The sequence below is a fragment of the Vicugna pacos genome, chromosome 17, assembly GCF_048564905.1.
Source record: "Vicugna pacos chromosome 17, VicPac4, whole genome shotgun sequence".
Lineage (NCBI taxonomy): Eukaryota > Metazoa > Chordata > Mammalia > Artiodactyla > Camelidae > Vicugna > Vicugna pacos.
In genome coordinates, this window is record NC_133003.1 from 51,650,793 (window position 1) to 51,671,892 (window position 21,100).

Sequence of the window (21,100 nt, forward strand, 5' to 3'; positions counted from 1 at the left end):
TGCTCTGCCCCGTAACACAGGGTGCCGTGGTTTGGAATGACAGAACCCGAAAGCTGGAGTATTAGTAATAAACATTTGAAATGTCCATCAACTGATGACCGGATAAACAAAAGGTGGTTTATCCATACAATGGAATATTTAGTCACAAAAAAGGAATTAAGTATTGACACCTGCTGGACATGGATGAACCTTCAAAACATGCTGAGTGAAAGCAGCCAGGCACGGAAGGCCACGGGTTATATATTTAGGAGAAATGCCCAGACAGGCAAATCCATATAGGCAGAGAGCAGACGAGAGGTTTCCAGAGGCTGGGGGAGGGAAGGGACATCGGGCTTGCTGACAGGAAAGGGGGCTCTACTCCGGGTAACAGAAGTGATGATGGTTGCACAACACTGTGAACGTACTAAAACCCACTGTATTGTACACTTTAAAAACCGTTAAATGAATTTTATGTGACTTTTGTCTCCATAAAAGAAGTCAGAAAAAACCCAAACACTTGAGGTACCACCTTTACTGGGATCCATTATTTCTGACTCTCTCAACAACCTAAGGTCATCACTCAGACCATCCTGATGGGCCACATTAACGTAGGACTTTTGTTAAGCCAGGATCCATTTAAGCAATTTCATGCATTAACTTAATAATCATAACAACTGTGTGAGGTAGGTACCACTGACCCATTCTAAAGAGATGAGGAAACAGATGGGAGCCCAAGTGTAAGCCTGGAAGCCACCAACTTTTGAGGGGTGACTAGGGGTGGATATGGCCTGAGCTGCCCTGCTGTGTCCACAGGCCCACAATCCTGGAGAAGCTGGGAGGGGACCTGACATCAGGCCCCGCCGCCCACCACACAGATGCCCCAAGCTTGGTGCTGGCCCTACCCTCCAGCCCCAGGTATGGCAGGGTTGCAGGGCTCCTCCAGACTCTGTGCTGCAGTGTTGGGCACCCTGTCCCCACACCTTACCCTTTTGTTCCCTTTCATTATCATGTGTACCTTTCTCTCTCCTGTGAGGGTCTCTACAGAGCCTTTTCTTCTTTGTGCCCCTCCCCAGCACAGAGCTTTGCACTTGGTGAATGCTACTTTGATGTCTGTTAAATAAAATGTAATCGGAAGTTATGAAGTGGGTGTTTTCCTTAGGGGTGGTTGTAGCCAGTTTTCCTGTTCTCTGGTCAAAATCCATCCTTCTCTTAAAAAATGAAACTCACTAAAGTGGAAACAACCAACTAGCTCTGCAGCACACTGTATCCTGGTTCTGTTCACACTCCACCCGACAACAAGGGTAATCTTCCTAGCAATTTATTTTTCATTTATTAAATTAATTTAGTTTTCAAATGGCCATTGATAATTGAGGCTTAACAATTTAGGGTTTTTTTGGTTTGTTCTGTGAGTTCTTGATAAGGTAAACATTTCAGTATTTGAGCCATACCAATATAGTAACTGTATTAAAAAATGGCATACAACTTAAAAGGTCCTGTCCTCCAGCTGGAAGATGAGAGATGGGTAAATACTTGATTTTTCAGAGGGATCAAGGCAAATGCATGAGCTGAAAGCCAACACCCTGCAACAGAACTGCAGGCGGATATTCACATTAGGTTATGAAACGGATGCTGGGGTTAAACCTCCAATTCCTAAAACCCAGCACAGAGTCATCAAGCACATATGATGACAAGATAAATACTGTGTGATACTGTTTATATGTAGAATTTAAAAATTACAACAAACTAGTGAATATAACAAGAAAGTAGCAGACTCATAGACAGAGAACAGACTAGTGGGTACCGGTGGGGAGCGGGGCGGGGGGCAACATGGGTGGAGGACTGGGAGGTATAAACTACTGGGTGTATGACAGGCTCAAGGATGTATGTACATCACTGGGAATATAGCCAATATTTTGTAATAACTGTAAATAAAAAGCAACTTTTAAAAATTGTATAAAATTTAAAAATTAAACAAAAAGAATACATGATGAAAGAATCTTACTTTTCTTTGTGGGTTAGCAGTTTTTAGTAAAAATAATTTTATTAATTAACTGCCTAATATACCCTATACTATCTTTTCTTACATGTGTGACTGAAAACTCTTTGATTGCTTCTTCATACAACAATTGTGTGATACTATTTTCCATAAAAAGACAATAGAAAGTCTAATTTTCCCTTACACAAGGTTGAAAGAAATTTGTATTATTGATAATTTAGAAAAGTTTTTTCATCTTCAGATCACATTTCATTATTGGAAAAGCCATATACATCTTTAGGATTGTTGTCAAATAACAATTTATTAAAAAAAAAATCTCTAAACATGATCCGGCACGTGCAGTAGCAAAGGTCTACTAGTGGCACACATTGAGAAAACAGACATCAGGTTTCTAGTTGGGCTCATTAAAATCTACACACCTGGAAAGGTAGTTGGTTGTGCTTAATGGAATTGTTAAGAATCAGAGGACAGAGCAATGTACAAATAACAAGTTTGAAAACTTCAAAGCGTTTTAAGATAGACTTAATTTTTCATGATTTTCCCAAAGCCAGTCATGATATTTATTTAACTTATGGTCTTCAGGGTGTACCTGGAAGAAACACAACCATTAGGAGACAGAGGTCTTTATGTAAGTTAGTCAGAAATACACTTTTTAAATTGGCTTTTTAAAGATACAGTTGGGGAACAGTGCCTTATGAGAATATACCTGAAAATTGTAACTTTTAACCTAATGGGATTCATGAATCCTTAAAATTATACCTTACATTAAAGTATTCCTTTACAGTTGACAAAGCATTTTCCAATCTGGTACTAGTCTTCACCAGGACCCGGGGCTTGGGGTGGTGATAATGTGCATCAAGTGTTAATATGCTATTTTCCAGAAGGAGGTTATAGACCCTGAGAGTTAAAATGGATTGCTCAGGTCACAACAAATGGTGAAGCAGGAATGGGATTGGACAGATCTACCAGCTGAATGCTTCAGGGCAAGTCACAGACTAAGTGGGCAGTGTAAGCAGGCTAAGTGGGCAATGCCCACGGCTGCGAGGATGCCACCTGGATGCCTGTGGGCTGGGCACAGCACACTCAATAGAATGGCAGCCAAAGTCGGACCCACTTAGTACAGAAGTGGCCTGAGACCACTAGGAGAAACCCAACCAGTGTGCACCCCACGCCCAGACCTGCCTGCTTCCCTTCAGTGCTCATGACGGGACAGGGGAAAGCCCCATCAGGCCTAGAGACGGCATATGAGTGGGAATGACAGGAACCGGGCCAGAAGCGGCAACCGATGGAGGTTGGTCAGCATCTGCAGACTTGGGAGCATCTGTGGATCCCCTCCTGCTGTTAATAACCCCACTCAGCACTTCCCTTCAAGCCTGGAACAAAACTGGTTGTGACTGTAAAGGTGTGTGTGTCCAAGGAATAGTTTTAGCCCTAATGGTGGACTTACTCTGTCTTGGGGACAAAACGTGCTGGGGCATCATGTCTGGGAGTGGCCTTACCTGCTTCCACTCATTGACACAAAAAATCCGGTAAGAGTCGTTGCCGTACTTGCCAATCCCGTGAAGCTCGATCGGATACTTCCACTGCTTCGTCAGATACTCATCTGAGAACACAACACCCACCTATCAGGCCAGCCTCTAGAAAAACACTTCCCTAAAATGGAGAAACAGCAAAAGGGAGGGGAGAGAATCTGCTCTCCTCTGCGTTCCTGCAGTGCCCGCCCCTGAATGGACTGCTCACTATTACTGTTTTGTGTTGAGCTGATGAGACAGAGGTAATGTCCTTGAGGTCAACTGGGCTGTCTGCTTCACTGACTTCTTCCTTGAACCCTGCCCACAGGGCCTGACCCAGTGCTAGGCAAAGATTCATTGCCTGGGTCAGTGGGAGACTATGGTCTGGGGCAAGCGAGCTATTTCCAAACGGCTTCGGTGCTCGAGCTGAATGATCTCTACTTATGTAGCGTCTGAGGACATTAAAGTTCAAGGTGTGGCGCTCTTGCCCAGGCACAGTTTATGCTTTTCCCTTTAGGTACGTGGGAAGGTACCTGAGAACTTGATAATGGTTTTTGCTCGAAGATCATAGAGACCGAGGGGCTTCAGAAGTTCAGAAACATCTCTCCAGTCTGCCGCTCTTGCCACCTCAGCTGAAGGGTACTTCTCCAGGAACTGCCAAAGCACAGGGATCGCCATCCTGCCTGTGAAGTAAAAACAACCGTGTGATGGAGGACAAGCCTCCAGATGGGCTGATTTTAGGTTTACGTACTGCCTTATCTAGAAATCTCATATAGAGGGGTCTGTCTGTCTGTCTGTCTGTCTTCCTTCCTTCCCTCCCTCCCTTCCTTCCTTCCTTTCTAAACCACTGATGAGAAGACATTACCCCAATCAGCAACCACTCTCAGAGTCAAAAAATAGCATTAACCTATTTGGCTAACAGTCCAAATTAAGCTGAAACCTGGCCTTGCATGATACCAGTTTTTAAATAATCAGATTATCAGATAACTGGCGTTACCCAAAAGCACATGGAACACAAGGTGCCAATGACATTAAAGAAAATATCCGGTGAAAAAGCAATGCTTCTGTACGTGACAGAGAGAGGAGGAATGTTAACTGATTTTCACTGATGACCAAAATGAATTTGGAAGTAGAAAATGAATGAAAATCTGCTCCTTAATGCTCAAAAGGCTGTTGGACGTCATCTAGTCGAAGCCTCTCACAGGTGAAGAGTTTGAGGGCTGAAGGAAGGGCTTATCTGAGGTCAAAATCAAACTCGAGCCCAAGGCCTCCTAATCGGTCAGTGCTCCTCCTCATCACACTGTCTCTACCGAGGCAAAGATGAAGAGAATCCACAAACCTGAGGTCCGATTGAGAAATATAGTCGCGATGAGCAGCTTCCACGGATCGTGAAAAAGTGTTTCTTGGACGAGATTAAAAGGTGACCGAGGAGGTGTCCACTTCTTAAAGGCCTTTCGTCGTGGGGGGCTAAGAGCTAAACAAACACACTGCGTCAGAGCTGAACGCCGGGAATAGTTAAATTTAAAGTCTGGTTTTCTGACTGGAAAAGGGATACCTTCTTTGTTATATTTGCTGGAAAAATACAGGCTTGTTTTCCTTTTTTCTATTTGTGTCCGTGGGATGGTATCTTCTGAAAAGGAAGAGTGAACACTGTTTATAGAATCTATGGTTTAGTGTAAAGAAATATTCAGGGGTGCAAATAATAATAACACCATCACCACCACACTACTACTGTAAAGCATTCAGTAGGTGTCAGGCACCTTTCCAAGCAGTTTACAAAAATTAACCAATTTAATCCTACTAATGACTATGAGCTCAGTAGGTACTATTTTACCTCCACTTTACAGATAAGGAAACTGAGGTACAGAGAAGCTAGGTAACTTGCCCAAGGTCACAGCTAGTAAGTGTCAGAGTTGAAATTCTAATCCAGGCAGACTGACTTGAGTTCATGCTTTAAACCATTCTGTTATACCAGTTCTCTACGGTTTATGTTAGAGTTCACTGTAATGAAAAATTGGAAATAATACAGAATATTTTATTTTGCCAGGGGAGGTAACTAGGTTTATTTATTTATTTTAACGGAGGTACCGGGGATTGAATCCAGGACCTTGTGCATGGTAAGAAGCACTGTACTACTGAGCCATACCCTCCCTCTAGAGTATTTTAAACTGCGACCCAGTTGTACAATGTGGTCATTGAAATATTTTGAGACTATATCATGAATGTTTTTCCCATGTCATTAATTTTCAACTGAAAAAAGCAATATTCAACATATGATCTAAATTTAATAAAAAGAGAAAAAATATGATACAAAGATTAGAATGAAATAAACCACAATGGTATAATGGCTGTTGCTGATTTTTCTTTTCTCCTTTACTTTTCTACATTTTCCAAATATTCTTCAGTGAATACTTTTACCAAAAAAACCCCCAAAAAACAAACAAACAAAAAGGATAGATAAAACAGAACCTGCAGAAAAACCTAAGATCTGGACCTTTTTACATCTGAGGCCACTATCTCCTGGGAAGTTTAGTGAATTCACCAGACTCTTTGACCACCATTATTAGGCTTCTCAAGGTTCTAAAATCATCACATTTAATACTCACTATAGCCATACCCTCTAAATTTGAATGTCAGTTAGTAATACTTTGCATTTGTATAGTGTGAAGCCACTTTTTCACTTCTCATTTTACAATATTCATGATGTGAAAAACAGGACTGGTGAGGGTTATTACCTGTATTTTAGATGAAGACTCTAAGGCTTAGAAATTAAGCAACCATCCCAAAACAACAGTGGGATTACAGTAGACTGGGGTAAGTATCCAGGTCTCCAGATAATGAATCTAGTGTCTTCTGCTATTCTAGTTTGAATAGACAAAGCCCGTAGAAGGTAAAAAAGGGTAGAACAAAAGAAACTGCCCTTACTGGGTACCTGATAATTTCTTCTGTGGGTTCCTATAAATAACTACGGACTAGCCTCCTTTATTGCTAGGAGACTAAGCTCTGTTTACTCAGCAAATTCTGAAGTCTACCATTCCATTGGATGTCTATTAACTACAGCAAGCGGACCATCTTATGTTGAGAACTAGACTTCTTTATGCATAGGATGAATAGGATACTTCCATTTTAGTCACAAAAGGATGTTTTTGATATTTTATATGCCCATTATACTAGCAATAAATCTCAAGGCTTTAGGAGCTCAAAGTCTTTAAAGTACAGGCTTGAAGAATTTTAATACAGTTCCTAGGTCAATACGGTCCCGTTCTGTTCAAGTTAGAGAAATTCCAGGCACAGCGAAGACATAAAGTCATGAGGGGCACCAAGAGCAGGAACCAAGCCTAACCCCCTGTTCCACCAATTTGTCCAGCTGTCTCCCCACAGGACTTCAAGTAAAATTACTATCCTTTTTAAAGGAGTTATTCATTATATCACTGTGGCACAATGAATAACTAATACAGGGCTGCTCAAAAGGTCTCCTTTTTATTTCTTATTCACTGAGGTATTATAAAGGCAAAATTGCTAAGCTCTGAACTCTGTATTAAGAGCATATTACAAATAATAGATGAATTATGTGATTACCGTTTTGAATTATTTAGAGCTCTGAAGCATTTTAGAGAAGCATTACATTACAATAGAAGGTAAAAATGACTAGGATATATACAAAATTAAATTGGAAGCCACACATCATGTAATAAGTAGCAGGAGGGGTGCAGAGAGACTATTCTCAACCAGTTTATGTATAAAAGGAGTCTCCCCCAAACCTTTTCACAAGTGAAGCCTTTTCCTGCCCCCTAAAGTTGTAAGATTACTGGCTGGAAAAAAGGGAACAAGGAAAAGCACCGCTGAGGACAGTCCTGGGTGTTGCACCAGGGAGCAAGGGTAGCAGCTGTTAATAGCACAACTGTCCTCTGCTGGGGGCACCAAGGCAGTAGCCAGCAGATTCCTCCTCTGCCATAGAAAGGGCTTAAAAACCAGTTAGATCAACTGGTAGTATGTATCTAACATGTGGCCCTATTTCTTTGTTCTAGTCCCACATCCTAATCAGGTTCAGGTATGAAATGCAACATCCTCATCACATATTTAACAGCACTCCAGTGCACTGAATACCTTGAGACGGTTCCACAGAAGTGGAGTCTTTCTCCGTTTGTGAGCAGCTGTCCATTTCAGAGCCACATTTTGAAATGTCAACATGCAAATGTTCCTCCCTTTCCCCAACTTCTACTTTTGTTCTTATTTCCTCAGAGTCTAAAAAGGTGTCCTTGCACTTCCTGTTGTGTTCTGCTTCTTTGGTTGAACATGATTTGTTCGTGATACCAGAAGTGATTTGTTCAAAGTTTGATCCTGAACTCGGTGATTTTTCTTTACCAAGCCTCTCTTCCTCGTAGGTCACACTGAGGGTCTTGTCACTCTCTTTGGCATCAGAAATGCAACAAGCTCTATCAAGCTGACTTCCTTGTGCAACGGGTTCGTTCTCAGCATCCACTGCCTTCTTATGCACAGATTCTCTTTTTCTGTTACTTTGGACAGGATCTGGAAGACTCTTCCGGCACCTGGTTTTAGCTTTCTTCTTTTGGGTTCCTTTCAAAATAGTCTCCTTTCCTTTGGACTTTCTAACCTTTCTGGAGTCAACATCATTAACACCCTCATCTTCTTTCAAAAGCAAATGAATGGAAGTAAAGTTAGATAGTCCTCTGCCATCTTGCAATTCCAAACTACCACTTGGCAGAGGAAAGACATCTTTTTTCCACCTGCCTCGTGTCCTGAGGTTCTGGTTTGAACTGTTACTTTCCTTTAGCAGTCGGGATGTCAGAGCTGCCGTGCTTCGATCTTTACATCCTGACTTGGTGCCCCTTTTAGGAAGTACAGTAAAATCAAAATCTTCTGGTTTAAGAGAAGTCTCTCCACTTTTGTGAAGATAATTAGCAAGTGAACTTTTGGATCTGAACTTCAGTCCCTGTGGGCTAGAAAATGATATTAAAGAAAACTTATTGCTAGTAAATAAAAATGTCTTTTAAAAAGAACTGGACCACAATTTCAGATTTTTTAATTAATAATTCCGAAACTCTGCCATGGGCATTTGTCATTTAAAATAAAAAACAGTGATAAAATGATACTTTTAAGTTGTTTCCTCTATGATAATATAACATAATTTTACAAATATAACTTAAGTGCAACCTTACCATTAACTATTCACAGTAGGAGAAAGTGTATTTGCCCCCAAATCACTTGGTATAACTAATCAGTGACACTCGAGAAACAGAATCCATTATGGTTTTATGGTAAAAATGGAAGAAAGCCAAGATTCCTGCTATGCTTTCCCGCCACCTGTCTAGACAAAATGATTTGGCTGTACTATCTTTATCACCTTGCATACTCACCTTATAAAATAAACGTCATATCTTCCTGCTGTTTTCCCAGATAACCGCTGCTTCACCACTCTTTCCCATCCGCATGGGACGGACTTACGGCACTCTGTCACCGCTGTACCACTAAACTGAGCAGGAGCAATTGGTTCTTGTGGCAGGGGGTTACACTCACTGCAGCTTTTTATCATCATTTGCTTCTCGTCTTCTCTCGCTCTTCCTGATCCCAGAGCAACACCTTCCTCCCTGAAAAAAGGAAAAGACAAATTACGCATGCTTAGCTCATTTAAAATTTATGTGATTCTGCTTATTCAATTTCAGTCCATGACAGAGAAGAAACCACATGGACTATTCGGACTATGGGAGAGATTAAACTCAATGTGGACCAGTCTTGCTATGAGAGTATCTCCCTGCCCTCCAATACATTCCTGTCCTCCAACATGGGTTAAAAAGCATTGGAAATTTCTGCACAGTGAAAAGCTCAAACTATTTGTTAGAAACTTTTTGTTGTTGTTGTTAATCACTGAATAGGGCTGGTATAACGATTTCTGGTGACACCTGGCGTAAGTCTAAAAATATGAACCAACAGCTGAGCTCTTAACCGGGGGATCAACAGAACGGCTTAAAGGAGTCAGTGAGACACCCTCCTCCTCCCCAAACAAGTGACATAAAATTTTTTTATATTTGTGCGTTTTTCTAGGGGGACAGTGTCTACTACTTTCATCAGAGGTTGTAATCCTCCAAAAGGTAAATAACTTCTAACACAGAATTTTCAAATTCTCTTTCATTCTTGATCTGATAACCTTGTGAGGTAGGTAGGATAAGGGTTACTCTCATTTTATTGATAAAATTGAGTGACAGGGAGATTAAGTTACTTGTAGAACTGATACCAGAAGTTAGGTCTACTAAATCTTGGTCTAATACTTCTCCCCTGTACTATTGTTGAAAACTTCAGTAGAGTGTATCCTAATCACTAAATCACACATTTTAAAAGTTGGATGGGTCTAACCAACTTCTTACCTACAAGTAGGGAAAATAAGCAAGAGCTAGTGATTAACTAGAATTAGAATCAAGGATCTCTTTTGTAATTGGGGTTAAATAATTTTGGGGAGCTGGGTGGATCTTAAGAAATTACATGGTTCACAATTTTGGAGACAAGGAAACTGAATTCTGGTGAAAACAGTACAAACTTTAAAATCAACAGACTGGGTTCAAATCCCATCTCTGCCATTTACTAGCTGTGTCCAAGAGCAAGTTACTTAACCTCTCAAAGTCTGTTTCTCCATCTGTAAAAAGGAGGTAGTATCTCTTAAGGTAGTTCTGAGTAAATTTTGGGAGTAAAAAAAAAAAAAAAGGTAAATCATCTTAGCCCCATACCACTCATACACAAGTACTCAACAAATGACTGCAGCCTCGTCTGTTCTCAGAGGACCCATTTCTGGGGCAGCTCTGGCTGCTTAACATGACATCTCCAAGGTCTTCCTAGTACTCTCCAACCCAAGCAGTCGTCTCCTGCACTGGAAACCTCCCTGCTCTTCCCAGCTCCCTGGTCATTTCGGGAAACGAAGTTAGGAGCAGCCACGACCGACCCCACCGGGAAGGGTACCTGAGCTCCAGCCCATGCTCGCAAGAACTAACCCTGCGGGGCCCGATGTCTCCGTGGATCCTAGGTGAGAAAGGCCCACACACCTTCTACTCCCCCGCTCCCATTTACACGTGGTGAAACTGAGGCCCGAAAGGGGACAATAACTTGCCGGAGGTCACACGGCCGGTCTGGGACTGGGCGCTCACTGGCGGTGAACGACGGGGCAGCTCCGCAGTCGTCCAGGCTCGGACTCTCCATCCCAGCGGTGCCCCTCCAGCGGGCTGCGCCTGCTGCAGCGGACCAAGAGCGTGCAACGCCTTAGGTGTGGAGTGGAGTAAGACGCGAAAATTTCCTTAGCTCAGAGCGCGGGGCACAAACCAACAGCTGAAAACAGCGATAGATGCCTCATCAGCTTTTCGGCCGCCCCCCCCCGACCACAGCCGCCATTTCCACGGCTCAGCCAATCAGATCCTTGGTCAAGGAAGACGCACCGCCCCCCGCCTGTTCCAACCAATCGCGCGCGCCCTAGTTGGGCGGAAGCCTTCCGGGCTCCCGCTCCATCTTTCTAGCCCTCCCTTTCAGACGTGCGCACTTGGAACTCTCGGCCCGCGCGTAGCTCACTGCGCATGTGCGTTGCCAGGGGCAGCGCAGGTAGCCGAAGTGGCTTGAGGAGTGAGGAGGCCTGTTGCTGAGGCGGGGAGGAGGGGCCCGAGGCGTGAGGGAAGCCGAGATGAGGGCCGTTCTGACGTGGAGAGATAAAGTCGAGCAGTGGTGAGGAGCGGGGCGGTCCGGGAGGAGCGGGAGGCCGAGCGCCAGCAGGGTGGCGGGGGCGTTGGCGTGAATCCCCGGGGTAGCCGAGGGCAGCGGCCTGCGGCCTGGACTGAGGGCACTGGGCCCCGGGTCTAGGGGCCGCAAAGTCGCCCCCGACCCCTGTGCGGTGGAGAAGCTGGGGCCTGGAGGGGGAGCCAGGGGGTGTGTGTACCTCGCGTGAGGTGCTGGCCTGTCAGGCGGTTTCACAGGTAATCACAGTCCGCTGTGGTTCCCTCACCCGGAGCCGTCCTGGGCTCCTCACCCCCACGGCTGCGTTTCTCCAACTTCAAAACTGTTTCATTGGTTTTCTGTTTGTTTTTTTCACCTTCACAGCTTTTGCCACATCTAGTGTTACCTATACTCTTGTTTGCTTAATTTTATCCTCTAAATTGTCTCGTACTTTCGTTTAAATATGATTTTACATTCTACAAGGAAACTTTATTACTCCGTTGATGAAAATTCGTATCACTTGCGCTAAATGTCAGCTGTAGAACCTCAGGCAGGGAGAGACAAAACAGTGCTAACAAGCCGTCGCTGTCGCTATACCTCTTGCCAGGGAGCTTGCTGTCTCTAGAACTGGAGATTGGCAAGTGAGGTCGGAGAGGTGCTTGAGATGAAGAGCATCAAACCGAGACTGTCTCCTCAGCTTCATTAGAAGATTTGAAAGAGAATGACTTCCTCACTTTATGATTCAGTGTTGTTTAATGTCCTGCTCCATTTTGTTCTATTTTGTTAAGAATAGTTATTTTTGGGGGGTACAATTTATTTGGGGGGGAGGTAATTAGGTTTATTTATTTATTTTAATTTTTAAAAAATGAATATACTAGGGGTTGAACCCAGGACCTTGTGCATGCTAAGCATGTGCTCTGCCACTGAGCTATACTCCCCCACCTCCGTCCTGTTCCGTTTTTTATCACCTAAATCCACCATATAATGATACATGTTGGGAGGAATGCTGACTTATTTCCGTAGTTCTCCTCAGCCTGACTTTCAGATCTTCTTGCATGATCTTTTCACCTTCATTGTGATGCCTCTGTTTTGGCTACTGAAACAGTCATTCCCTCGCTGTCTTTTCTTAAGCGCTTCTGTGTGACGAAAGCTCGTGTTCATCTCCTCACACTGATATCCTAAACATGCCCAAGGTTCCCTTTGGAGATGGTTGCTCTCTGTCTTTTGTATTCTGCACTACTAATAGCTAACGCTTACTTTGTGCCAGGCAGTGGCTAAGAGCTGCATCTTTTATCTCTTTGTCACCTCCCACCAGCCCTCTGAGGTAGGAACTATATTCACCAGTGTTGGACATATGAGGTGACTGAAGCACAGAGAGGGTAAATAATTTGCCAAGGTCACACAGTGAGTGAGTGGTGGAGCTAACTTTCTTCCTTAATCCAAAGCCAATACTCTTGGCCACTACATTAATTATTCCTAGTGTTACAGAGGCTGCAGACTCAAATGCCTGCAGGAGTCAGGCAGGCAACATAACTGGGAGATGTTTATTTGCATCTTAAACAGAAAGAATTACCTGTTTACCCTGGGAATATTCGTCTGTTCTACTCCACTTTTCTTAAACCATATAGTCCTACCAGTGTATCTTTCACTTCTACTGTTTTTTTTAATGGCGGTACTGGGGATTGAACCCAGGACCTGGTGCATGATAAGCATGTGCTCTACCACTGAGCCTTGCCCACCCCGCTTCTACTTTTAGTAGAGATTTGAATTAATTTTTTTTTTAACTTTTCTCTTAACTCTTTGTAAAAGTCCTCATAGCACAAGCTGCTGAGAACCAGCAACTGAGCATTTGGCTTTGATGTCAGAGAGCACAGGGAGGGCAGGGAGGTGGTGAACTGGAGAGCTCATGCTCTGCCTGAAAGGGGCTGCTCCTGCTCAGCTCCCTCCAGTTACCACCCTGCAGGAGTTCGGCCCAGTGTGGTTCAGATCTTTGTTTCCACCAGAAACTAGGAATCTGGGTTTTTTTTTTTTTTGAAATGTCCTAATTTTTATATGTTGGCACCTAATCTAAGAAAACCAAAGCATCATGTGGGCCAAACAAAACGTTTGCAGGCCACATACAGCCGGATTTGCTCCCAGTTTTCAACCCCTGGCATAGGATTTTGTTGATTCCTCTCTTGTGGTACTTAGAGTCTGTCAAGTGTGAGTGTTTATGGGAATCTGTGTATCCCAGAAGTCTATAAACCCCTTAAAGGCAATGGCTGCGTCTTATTCATTTCCAAGGCCCATTCCAGAGCCTCGGCAAATCAGTGGTGGTTGTGATTATTTGCTGGACAGATGTATTTGTGGATGGATGAAGAGGTGAATGATGAATAAAGACTGGTTATTTGGTTTTTGGCCAATTACAGCTATTCTAATATTGGGGCTGTAGGGGGTCTGTAGACAAGCAGTCCTGCTGGCAGCTATGTATGTGAACTGATAGCCCAGAATGAGATTAAAACAAAACAAAACAAAAAAACTATAAAAATACAGAGTAGAACGCCGAAGTCCAGATGTCAAAGAGGAGTCCTCCACACCTGAACCAGCCTCCGTCTCCTGGTCTGCTCTTTTGCTTCCAGCCTAACCTTCAGGAATCTCCTTTTCATGACCATTGCTGTGATCCGTCACTCTACTTCTCACCAGCCTGGAGTGACTCCCAGTTACCTTCCACGTGACGCTGTGTGCCTAACTAGGTGGTCCTGCTTACTCTGCCCCTCCACTCGCCCCCACCCTGCCCCCGCTTGCTAACATTTAAACGTACGCTTTTCAGTTCAGCTGCAAAACTTCATTTTCCTATCCAAAGGCCCTTCCCAGATGCTCTCTTACTCTTCTCTGAACTCCCTCTTTTCTCCCCTAAAAGTCCTGCTCCAGGTTCATGTCTACCGTGCTGCCTTATTTATCTAGCCCGCCTCATTCCAGTCAGGCCAGCATCTGCTGTACCCCCCATTCACACCAGCTGCCATTTACTCAGTGCTTGCTGTGTCATCTTATTTAATCCCTGCAATACCCCGTGAGGTTGGAATTGTTACCCCATTTACAGATGAAGAAACTGAGACTCAATGAGGTAACAGTTTGCCTAAGATTAAAAGCAAATAAGTGGAGGCTGGGTCAGATTTCACAAGGTTTGGAGAGGCATCTTGGGACTTCAGTTTACAGTGGAGTGAGCACTTGGTTGGTAGAGGACAGTTTGTAGGACTCGCCATCTGTATCTCTGCTGTGGACTCTGACAATGTGTCTTTTTCATAAAAGGGGGCAGATAGGGAGAGGGAGCCATCCTATGGCACAATAGACTGTCTGCAGACAGGTGAGCTCCCCAGCCCTGGGAGTGTCCCAGCCGAGGCTGGATGGCCATCTGTAGGGAATTCCTGCCCTGGTTGGGGAGTTGGACTATATGACAAGGTCTAGGGTCTTTCCCATTTCTGAGTTTCCGTGGTCTCGTGATGTAATTAAAGCCCAAGTGGTTCAAGATAAAATCTTGTCAGGTTGTCAACTATAGTCATTTTGTATCTAGGACAGTGCCCTGTGCTGTGGGTCCACAAATGTCTAAATTGGGGCCATTACCCTTAAATTGCATATGACTGTAATTAAGGGGACAAGACAGTATCTGAAACAGTGTAAAGCACACAAGATTATATAATTCAGAGATAAATGTCATGAATTGTGCAGATGGTAAGTACAGTGAAAGTTTAGATTGAGGTAAATTAGACATGTGTGTTATACTTTAGAAGGACAAAGGTCAAGTTCAGAGAAAATGAATCTGAGAGGTAGATAGTTAAAGGCTTGGTTCAAATGAGACATTCAGAAATGATTTTCTAATAATTCAGCCCAAGATGATCCCTATGAAGAAGAAACCACACAGGAATCACTTTGATGAGCTCAGATATGTACAAGGCAAGAAGGGAGCCACGTGATGGAGATGACTGTAAAAGACCCCTCCCAAGCCTCAGGGCTCAGCGGAGCTCAGCCAGCAGGTCAGCTCTTCTGACCCCAGCTCCCTCTGCTTCTGCTCAGAGTGTGGGACGCACCAGGTACATTTCGCCCCAGGCTCCGAGAAAGAGAGCCCCAGAGCCAGGAAGGCCCAGATCTATTACCACATAACAGCAAGGAAGCTGAAGGACTCAGGGTCTGTGTTTGCTTGTCTCATGAGGGCTGTCCACTGGAGAGGGGTAACAGTTTCTCTGTTCCAGTTTCTCCATCTGCCAACTTGTGACAGCAAACAAATGGCTCGGCTCTGAACTTGAATTTCCTCATCGATAAAAATGGGCTAGGAGTGCCAGCCTGTCTGTGGCATTACGTTAGTGTAGGGTCACTTGAGATCATATAAGTTTATACTCTTCAACAACTCTTAACTCTTGAATATATGTGAAGAATTATTTTTATTAAAGGAAGTGTCTAAGATCAACGGAGCCTGTATAAAAAACTCTGAATTCTACATGTAATGTCTTGAGTAGATGATAATGCCTTTTTTCCTGCTGATAAAACATGGAGACTCTTACTAGTTATTTTGTCAACTGTGGCATATGCTAATAATAATGGTAAAGAAGGCCACAAAGCATAATGGTTAGAGCCTGGGCTTCAGCGTCACACTTCCTGGGTTTGAATTCTGGTTTCACCTCCATTCAATAGCAGTTCATTCTCAGGCAACTTATTTAACTTGTCTGTACCTTAGTTTTCTCAGCTGCAAAATAGGTATATGGTTGTTGTGAAGATTAAGTGAGTTAACACATGTAAAGCATTTAAACTGTATTTACCACATACAGTAAATGAAAGTGCTTAATAGATGCTGGACACTGTTTTTAAAGTATTAGGGTAGCAGAGATCTGTTATACTTGACAACAATTCAGGGGGGTGGAAGGCAGACTAGCACAGACTTAAGACAGATCTGAGTTAGAACTCTGGCCCTTTTACGTGCTGACTGTGTGATGTTGGGCGAGATGCTTGATGTCTCCGAGCCAGGGTATCCTCACCACAAAACTGAGTAGTAATTCTGACCTCAAGGAATTGTGAGAATGAAATAAAATAGTGCCTTTGAAGAGTTCGGCATGGGATGTCTCTGTCACAAATGCTCCAAATGCTGTTACCAGGGGTTTGTATTTTCAGATCACACACAGGCATCAGGTGAATTTATCCCATGGTGTGCGTTTATGATAGGCCATTGGACAGAGCTGTCCAGCACATTCTTACCAGGGTCACCTGCGCTAATGAAACCCTCTGCCTGGGGCCTTGGAGAGTCTTTGTAATCTGGCTCCAGCCTGTTTTCTCTAGCTTTCTCTCTCCCTACTTCCCTGCACACAGTCGAATGTTTCAGTCAAATTAGATTATTTAGATATTCACTATTCCCATCTTCATGTCTTTGCTTGTTGTTTTCTCTGCCTGAAATGCTGCACCTTCCCACTCTCCTGCGTGTCTCCAAGGCCCTGCCTGTTCCTTCCTTTATTGTTGTCTTCCTGAAGCTTTTCCTGATCCTCTCTGAATCAACACCATGCCTTCCTCCTTGGACTCCTGCAGCATGTGCTTTAATGTATCTCCTAAAGCCTTTATTACAGTATTATTCTGTATTTCATCTAATCTAAGAGGTCACTGATTATAAAATATCATTATTTACTTGCGATTAAGAAAGCAAAAAATGCAGCCAGTTAAACTGACTGTCATCATTTCTAAGACGCATCCCAACATCAGAAATGTTAAAAATGTGAAAAACTGTGTGCTTTAGAGTTGATGCCATATGGTTCTTTGTGAGTGTGTCTGCGCCTTACCTTCCCACAGGAGGGTAATTTCCTTGAGGACAGGGAGGTACTGTGACTTACTCATCTTGTATCTGTTGGTTCCTAGCACCTAAGTGACACTCAGAAAGTATCGGATTAATTGGAATTAATAACAATATTTTAGTAAATGATCAATTTTTCAGAGACGTGTGGATTTACCAGCTCTCATGCATTCTCTCAGCTTGTGTAGCCTTTATGGCATTATTAGAAGGGTCAGTGCCCTCGGCTGTTGACTCCTTGAGCCTTCTCTGGCGTCTGGCTTCTGGACAGGTGGAAACTGGGACGTAACGCTCACTGCCGGGTAAATTGTGATCAGAGGTGTGGGGATGGAATGGAATTTGCAACCAGATGCAATTCTTAGCCGTTATCTTTCTCCCTCATACACAAGCAGTGTTTCATAATGGAAATAAAGTTTGCTTTCCTGGCCATTAGCAGACCGCATCACTTTGGTTCCTAATTGTCCTTTTATCTTGTCTTTTCTCCTGTTTAGTATATATGACCTCGCATTTAAGCCTGATGGAACCCAACTGATTTTGGCTGCAGGAAACAGATTACTGGTAGGATTTTGTCTGAGTTTCCTTTTTAAGTGCTTTTTTTTCCTCTCCCTCTTGTAAGTGCTCTGAAATTTGACCCCCCCTTTTTTTTTAAGATGAAAAAGGCAAGGGCGGAAAAAGCAGTCATTACTTTTTAATAGGGAAGGAAATGGGCTATTTAAAACAGGTAAGTAAACTGTCTGTCAGATAGAAGCCTGTGAACACTACCTCCTTTGGAGTCATTAATCTTTCCCTCTTTACTTAGAGACACCCATGAAAGAGTTGAAAATAATTAATCAAAATGCCTTTGAAACTGAGCTGTTGTCAGTTCACATTTTGTCCCCCTGAAGAATTCAAGCAACGGAACTGAAGGGGCTCCCTCCACGAGAAGCCAGATAACCTGACCCCGACTTTGAGGCACTGGCCTGCCTAAACAATTCCATATGGATGCTCTCCTAGTTTTTATATTTTCGAAGAATATAAGCTCCCTCTGGAACCTATCCTAGTGTATAAAAGTAATTTTCAGGGAACCCTTTATGTTTGACCTGAAAACCTTTGTATGACCTCCCCTCCCTCCTGCGTGAGTCCACTTCCTCCTGCTCTGTTGTCTCTAGATACACAGACAGCCTGACCTCCATTCTCTGTATGGCAACTGCGTAATCTTAAAGCCGTGGTTAAATTGTTCTGCAGACTTCTTCTCTCCAGGGTAAACAATCCAGATCCTTTTAGGTTTTCCCCATAGGTTATCTTCTCCAACACGAACCGCTTCAGGAGGGTTTTGCCTTTATTTCTCAGATGGTGTGTTTTTTGAATCTCCACATGTTTATAGATGTTGCACAGCTATAAAATCCTAAATCCACACTGCAGCTGAGTGTCACAACACCCCCTCCGGCATGCAAATCCAGAGTTCAGGTCTGTGGCTTTCAAACTCTTAGTAGCAAATATAAAACGTCACTCTGTGATGTTGGTATTGGGACAGGGCTAGCACTGAGATTTAATGGTGGTGTAGCTGCGATCTCTGTGCGGCTTTGTCTGGGAGGCCTAGCTTGATTGGTCGTATATCCAAATTCACATAAGGGGAATGAACTTTGTAGAGAAGTTCCGCGGAGTGAACTTTTGTTTCTTGAGCATTAATGGCATGTTCCTGGCCATGGAACGGACAGGATCAGGACCTCTACTTCTTGGGTTTCACAACTTTAAGTCACGTTCTTTCTGGTTTCTCAGTGCAGTTTTTACTTGATGCACATATAGCATATTGACAGATGTTTTGTTATAAAAACAAAAATAGCAGCCGCAGCCCACAGGAACCCTGGCGGATGGAGGCCATGTGGGTAATCTGTATTTTTGTCTCTTTGCCAGGTTTATGACACCTCTGATGGCACCTTACTTCAGCCGCTAAAGGGACACAAAGATACTGTGTACTGCGTGGCGTACGCAAAGGATGGTAAGAGACCCCTTTGGATTTACAGGCTCTGTGTTGGCCTCTCTCTCCTTAGTCGCACCTTAATCATTTTTTGTAAGCTGAAGTACAACTTGGGATTTCAGAAGATAAAGTCTTGTAGGCATCAGTTCAGTCATTCAATCCAACAAATATTTATTGAGGCCATCTGAGTGCCAGGCATTGTTCTAGATGCTTGAGATACTTCAGAGAACAAACCAGACAAGATCTCTGCCTTTATGGGGCTTATGTCTATGTGTACGGGGGCGGGGGAGCTGGAGAGAGAGTATGAGGGAAGACATACAATAAACGTGGTAGTGTATGTGAACTAAACAGTACGCTGGAAGGTGATACATGTTAGGAAGAAAAAGGAGGGCAGGTGAGGCGGATTGAGAGCGCTGGCTGGGCCAGGGATGGGGTCCGGTATTGAATAGGGTTTGCTTGAAGGTGGGGAGGCAGTGAAATAATGACAGTGAGCATCTGGGAGAAGAGAGCGCATGGAGGGAAGAGCTACTGCAGGGGCCCTCGGGTGGGCGTGTGCCTTCCTGGGTCTGGGATAGAATGAGGGGAGCAGTAGGGGATGAAGGGAGAGGGGTGGCAGGTGTGGGAGGGCCAGATGATGTCGGCTGTCGTAAGGACTGTGACTGATTCTCGCTCAAAGTGGGGAACCACTAAAGAGTGTTGAGCAGAGGAAAAATCTTTCTTTTCTTTTTTTCTTCCAGTTTTGTTGAGATATAATTGGCATACAACACTGTATATTTTTTGAGGGGGAGGTAATTAGATTCTATTTATTTGTTTAATGGAGGTACTGGGGATTGAACCCAGGACCTTGTGCTTGCTAGGCACACACTCTACCACTGAACTATACCTGTCCTCCCCAGAGGAAAAATCTGATATGATTTATATTTTAAAAGGATCCCTCCAGCTGCTCTACTGGGAATAGCCTGAGTTGGGGCAGAAAAACAAGTGAAAAAGCATCATCCGGGTAAATTTTATAACACTGGTGATGGTGGCTCAGACCTCTTTAGGCACAGAGGAAGTGGTGAGTAGTGGTCAGATTCCAGATATAGTCTGAAGGTGGAGCCGGTAGGATTGCCTGATAGACTGGATGTGAAGAAAGGAGTCAGGGGTGACTCCAGAGCTTTTGACTTAAGGGACTGAAAGGATGGAGTTGCCCTCCCCTGAGGTACGGAGGGCTGCAGGCAGAGAAACTTAGAGTGGCAGATTAGGAACTCAGTTTTGGACGTGTTGAGTTGGAGGAAGGTCGAGGCTGTAGGAGAGAGGGCAGGGAACTGCAGGAACAGAGTTGCTGAGTGGGGAGAGGAAGTGGGATCCAGGGCAGAGACGGGCATGGTGGGAAGACAGAGAGCACCCCTGCAGGTGCTGCGGGGGCCGGCATGCAGTAGCAGGAGTCTAATGGGAGTTCTCTTCCATTCTTTCAGTGAAATGAGGAGCAGAACATCTGAGAGTGAGGATAGGGAAGGAGGTGTCTGAGAGCTGGGGAGAAAGGAAAAAATGTAAATCACAACCTAGTTGAGTGGCTGAGTGAATGACCCTAGGAGGTGCCCAGAGAGCCTGCCTACACGGAGAGCCCACCCAAGCTGATGATCATGAACTGAAAGTGAGGTCAGTTGATGTGCTTGTGTCTTTTTTGCCACCACTTTGAGCTACGCAGATGCAGGAGGTGGAGAGTTAGATTTAAGCAGAGTTGGGGGTTTGCCAGTACCTCTGAAGATGAAGTAAGAGGGCAAGGAGCAGAGGACGTACGCGAAAGAATGATGATATACATTGACCTTGAACTGTCAGCTGAGTAACAAGGGGTGAAGGGCAGTGGCGGGGAATTAGGAGTTACTGGAGCTAGGGCACCAGGTGGGGTGAGAACGAGGAGAGGTGGTAGTCAGACAGTAGGTGTGTGAAACTGATCCTGTGAGTAAAAATGAATCCACGCTCCCTGCAGCGTGGGATCGGGGGAAGAGTGTGGGCTTTGTGATGAGACAGTTCCAAGTTCCAACCCCAAAAGCTCTGTGAGTTTGAGGTGGTGACTGACTCTCTGAGTCTCGTTTCCTCACGTGTCAGATGGATGTAGGGTTAGAGATGGTGTCCCGTGGCCGCAGCCGAGAAGTCACAGAATC

General features: G+C 44.1%; 2 protein-coding genes across 5 annotated transcripts in view; one reads left to right on the top strand and one right to left on the bottom strand.

The window, feature by feature from the left end:
- Positions 1-2,479: 2,479 nt before the first annotated feature.
- Positions 2,480-10,881, bottom strand: MBD4 (methyl-CpG binding domain 4, DNA glycosylase). Of its 2 annotated transcripts, XM_015241392.3 has the most exons (8): positions 10,604-10,881; positions 8,865-9,095; positions 7,594-8,447; positions 5,042-5,116; positions 4,826-4,960; positions 4,020-4,169; positions 3,475-3,578; positions 2,480-2,564 (listed from the first exon to the last, which is right to left on the bottom strand). In XM_015241392.3, exons 1-8 carry the CDS (start codon positions 10,690-10,692, stop codon positions 2,487-2,489), a joined length of 1,716 nt encoding a protein of 571 aa, XP_015096878.1. In that variant the 5' UTR covers positions 10,693-10,881; the 3' UTR covers positions 2,480-2,486. The 2 variants fall into 2 exon arrangements, with proteins under 2 accessions (XP_015096878.1, XP_015096877.1); XM_015241391.3 differs by having other exon boundaries at positions 2,480-3,578.
- Positions 10,882-11,040: 159 nt separating this feature from the next.
- Positions 11,041-21,100, top strand: part of IFT122 (intraflagellar transport 122) — a 63,364-nt gene continuing 53,304 nt past the window's right edge. The window contains exons 1-3 of one of the 3 annotated variants that reach the window (XR_012060805.1): positions 11,041-11,205; positions 17,488-17,554; positions 18,890-18,974. Coding sequence is in view for 2 of the 3 variants with exons in the window: in XM_006206788.4 (XP_006206850.1) it covers positions 11,165-11,205; positions 17,488-17,554; positions 18,890-18,974 (193 nt within the window). In the remaining variant the exon portion in view is untranslated. The remainder of the gene's footprint in view (positions 11,206-17,487; positions 17,555-18,889; positions 18,975-21,100) is intronic. The other 2 variants (XM_006206788.4, XM_006206789.4) reach the window with 2 other exon arrangements.